The following is a 3,475-nucleotide window of genomic DNA, read 5'->3' as shown; positions in this document are numbered from 1 at the left end:
TTATAATGAATGAGGAGACTGTGTGGCAAGAATTATCGGAAATACTAGCTGATCCTCCAGAGACAAGAGATAAATGTTCGCAATGCAAGTAAGTACATATATATCATTAGGTTATGTATAAATTTGATTTGATATATTTCAGAACTTATGTTAAGTAAATTAATACTATATTTTCGCAGAAGACCAGTTCCAGTATGTTGGTGCCCAGGATTACCAAAGCATCGTGTATGTCCTGCATCAAAAGTAATAATTTTACAGCATCCAGCTGAAGCAAAACGTTGTTTAAGAACTGCACCCATGCTAGCTCTAGGTTTAGAGCCAGGAAAATGTGTAATTTATAGGTAATTAAATTAAATATTTAACTAACTAACATTTAATGTTAAAAATTATAATCTTAAAATATTTGTTACATTAGAGGAAAGAAATTCCCACTCTCAAAACATGAAGGCTTAGCAGAAATTTTAAGTGATAGCAATACTATATTACTGTATCCATCTCCAGGTGCTATAGCACTTGATAAATTAAGTCCTGTTGGAATTAATGGACAGAAACCATATAATCTTATTTTATTAGATGGAACTTGGCCACAAGCAAAGGTATTAATATATATCATATTTTAAATAATGTATATAACAAAATAAATAAAATAATTGTTTCCATCAGGCAATATATCATTCAAGTCCAGCACTGTGTGTATTGCAAACATGTAAATTAATTGGAGTTCCAACAAGTGAATATGTCATTAGAACACAACCCACTGAAGGTTGTTTGTCAACTCTTGAAACTGGTGCATTTGCATTATCCATTTTAGAAGGTGACCCAGAATTAAAACATAAAATGCTTGGACCTCTACATTATCTTTGCAGGTAATTTTTCAGTATAATAATATAAAATATTTTACAGGAATAATAGTAAGGGAAACCTTAGATTTCAGCTAGAAAATGGTGCTGTAACCCATCAAAGTAAAGAATTTCTTGTTAAACAAAAAACTTATCCAAAACTTATAGGACGAAGATTAGCCAAACAATTACGTATGCTGCCGGAGGAAACTACGTAACATTTTTTTTATTTGATACCTTAAAGCAATAAACCAAACAATATTATTTATGGAACAATTATTCTATAATAAATGTAATTTTTATACGCATGTTTAAGAAAATGCAAGGAAACAAATAAGAATTAAATTTCTAATTTAAGTATATTTTTATAAACATTGCATTATATTATTTCATACTTTTTGACAATATATGAAAATCAAATTTAATATTTCCATGTTGTGGTACAAAGTTAAATGAGCATGAAACAATACTTTGTTGCGTAACATGTGCTATATCTTTAAATAAATGTACGCCTTGTCTTGTGTACCGGTCCCACGATATCCGTTTACCAGGTTGCACTTCTGCTGTAGGTCCTGAAGATACCGTAATTTCAGAATCCAAGTGCCAGTCAACCCACAAAGCTACACCATTACATGTTCCACTTCTAGATGATAAAAAATAACAGTGAATAAATATTACAATTTATAGTAATCATTGATGCAAAATTTAATAAAATCTTACTCCAAGATAGGTACAGCTGACGAGATATTTACACTTTTGTATTCGTTCACATTTTGTAATAAATCAAATTTTTTAATAATAAAAGGTAAACTTAATGCTTTAGCAGGGTATTCCCACAATGGTTGAGCTTCTACTGGGCTATCACTCTTATCACTTGACGTCTATAATATATTATAAAAATTAAATTTTTGTTCATACTTTGTACCTTATATAAACTAACCTGTATAAGTTTATCGAAAATAGATAAATCGAAACCTTCGCAGATTCCAAGCGGTGCTCGTATGTTATGCAAATCTTTGAATTCAACTATGACGCCCATTAATGTTGCTGCAATTGGTAACCTTTGTATTTGAGGCGAATATTTTGAAGCTAAGTACCAGAAATACAAATTTTCCCATGGGACAATCGAAGTAATAAAGTACGGTTCACCGAAAATTAAATTAATTTCACTTTCAGAAGGTAAATTTTCCACTGATTTGATAATATGTACTTTTTCTGAAAGCCTATTCGTTTCAACAAACATTTCAATACATTTTCTAGACAAAAAATTTGTCTCTAAAATGAATATTTTTTTTGCGCCTAATTTAATAGCAGCAAGGCCTAATAAAGAACCATCTGTGAGACATAAGCATACTGTATCCGATGTAACTTTTTTTTCTAATGCTTCAATATATTTTTTATTCCGCATATGATCGTTTAATTGTCCTATACGTGTTCTACAATAAGCTACATGAACACTGCAGCTGCAAATAGGTCTTTCACAATCTGGTATTTTCTTTCTACAAATAAAAAATTGTCAATCACAGTAAAAAAAAAAAAAAAAAATAAAATATATAAAATGCACAAATCAACTTACATTGATTCATTTATCAATTGGAACCATAATGAATATTCATCATGGTAGCCAATCAAACTAACTTCATTACCAGCAATTACTGGAGTTTCTACAGGTAAATAGTAAATAGCTTGCATCCAATGATCCCTCCAAGGTATAACATCTGCTATTGCATCCAAACTTATTCCTTTACTTTGTAATATTTTTGCATCTGGATGTTCCCACACAGGTGCACAACTTAATAATACCTATGTAAAAACTATTTAGTAACAGGTTTTATTTTTGTTTACAAGTAATAATTACCTCATTATTAACATCCATGATTAAATCCCACCACATAAAAATAGCATGTGCTGTACCACTTTCAATTGCTTTGACACGCAAACAGTTTGTTTCATCATAGAATAGTAATTTGCTAGCTAAATTAAACCTAGAATTCATATTACATGTCATGGCTTTCTTATGTAGTTTCTTAAGTTTTGAATAACTTATCACATACATTTACCTAAATATTGGTTGAGGTGGTAATAAAGGTTTAAATGTATCATAAGGAAACTGTGTTAACTGTATATCATGTACTGCAGCTGCTCCAGAACAAGACTTTATAGAATGTGGTATTTTTAATAAGCATGTGTTTTTATGTTGAATTGGATGTATTGTATTCCATGCACATACAGCAGAGCTTTCCACTACTTGTACCCAAACAGTAGCAGTATGTGGCACCACTATAGAATTTTTCTAACATAAAATATGTACATACATTAAATAACATTATATAAAATTGTATAAATTAAAAATGTAATATTTGTACTTCAAGAAGGTGTTCATGAGCATGACGAAATGTGGAAAGTGCTCCTTCTCCAATAAGTTCAGTATCAAATACTTCAGTAACTAAAATGTTTGCTTTTTTAATTAAGTCACCATCCTTTCCAATTGTCATTTTGGTGGAACGTTTATGCACTAATTTGATTTTATCTTCAAAGCCATTTTCTTGTATTATTTTAATAGCACATTTAGCCATTGGTGTGAAGGCCTAAACAATACACTTGAGGTTTCTAATTTGTAAACATAACTTCACAAA

At 30.2% G+C, this 3,475-nt stretch overlaps 2 protein-coding genes across 2 annotated transcripts in view; one reads left to right on the top strand and one right to left on the bottom strand.

Moving 5' to 3' along the window:
- Positions 1 to 5: 5 nt before the first annotated feature.
- Positions 6 to 1,057, top strand: LOC108573158 (DTW domain-containing protein 2). The gene is made up of 5 exons (XM_017935546.1): positions 6 to 88; positions 180 to 341; positions 416 to 596; positions 664 to 866; positions 928 to 1,057. Exons 1-5 carry the CDS (start codon positions 6 to 8, stop codon positions 1,055 to 1,057), a joined length of 759 nt encoding a protein of 252 aa, XP_017791035.1.
- A 166-nt stretch (positions 1,058 to 1,223) lies between these two features.
- LOC108573157 (protein arginine N-methyltransferase 7) overlaps positions 1,224 to 3,475 on the bottom strand; it is a 2,794-nt gene continuing 542 nt past the window's right edge. The window contains exons 3-9 of the mRNA XM_017935545.1: positions 3,206 to 3,427; positions 2,900 to 3,132; positions 2,698 to 2,824; positions 2,416 to 2,642; positions 1,780 to 2,338; positions 1,560 to 1,720; positions 1,224 to 1,482 (exon numbers count right to left, since the gene is read on the bottom strand). Of these exons, the coding sequence (XP_017791034.1) occupies positions 1,224 to 1,482; positions 1,560 to 1,720; positions 1,780 to 2,338; positions 2,416 to 2,642; positions 2,698 to 2,824; positions 2,900 to 3,132; positions 3,206 to 3,427 (1,788 nt within the window). The remainder of the gene's footprint in view (positions 1,483 to 1,559; positions 1,721 to 1,779; positions 2,339 to 2,415; positions 2,643 to 2,697; positions 2,825 to 2,899; positions 3,133 to 3,205; positions 3,428 to 3,475) is intronic.

This window comes from Habropoda laboriosa, unplaced genomic scaffold (genome assembly GCF_001263275.1).
Source record: "Habropoda laboriosa isolate 0110345459 unplaced genomic scaffold, ASM126327v1 scaffold124, whole genome shotgun sequence".
Taxonomy (NCBI): Eukaryota; Metazoa; Arthropoda; class Insecta; order Hymenoptera; family Apidae; genus Habropoda; species Habropoda laboriosa.
The sequence above is the reverse complement of the archived record's forward strand: the minus strand, read 5'-3'. Positions and strand labels throughout refer to the sequence as shown.

What these genes read in the sequence shown, in the direction of transcription:
- LOC108573158 (XM_017935546.1), top strand. Translation starts at nt 6, where the DNA reads ATGAATGAGGAGACTGTGTGGCAAGAATTATCGGAAATACTAGCTGAT. An exon ending in GATAAATGTTCGCAATGCAA is followed by an intron (nt 89 to 179) that starts GTAAGTACATAT and finishes ATATTTTCGCAG; the next exon opens with AAGACCAGTTCCAGTATGTT. An exon ending in CCTCTACATTATCTTTGCAG is followed by an intron (nt 867 to 927) that starts GTAATTTTTCAG and finishes GGGAAACCTTAG; the next exon opens with ATTTCAGCTAGAAAATGGTG.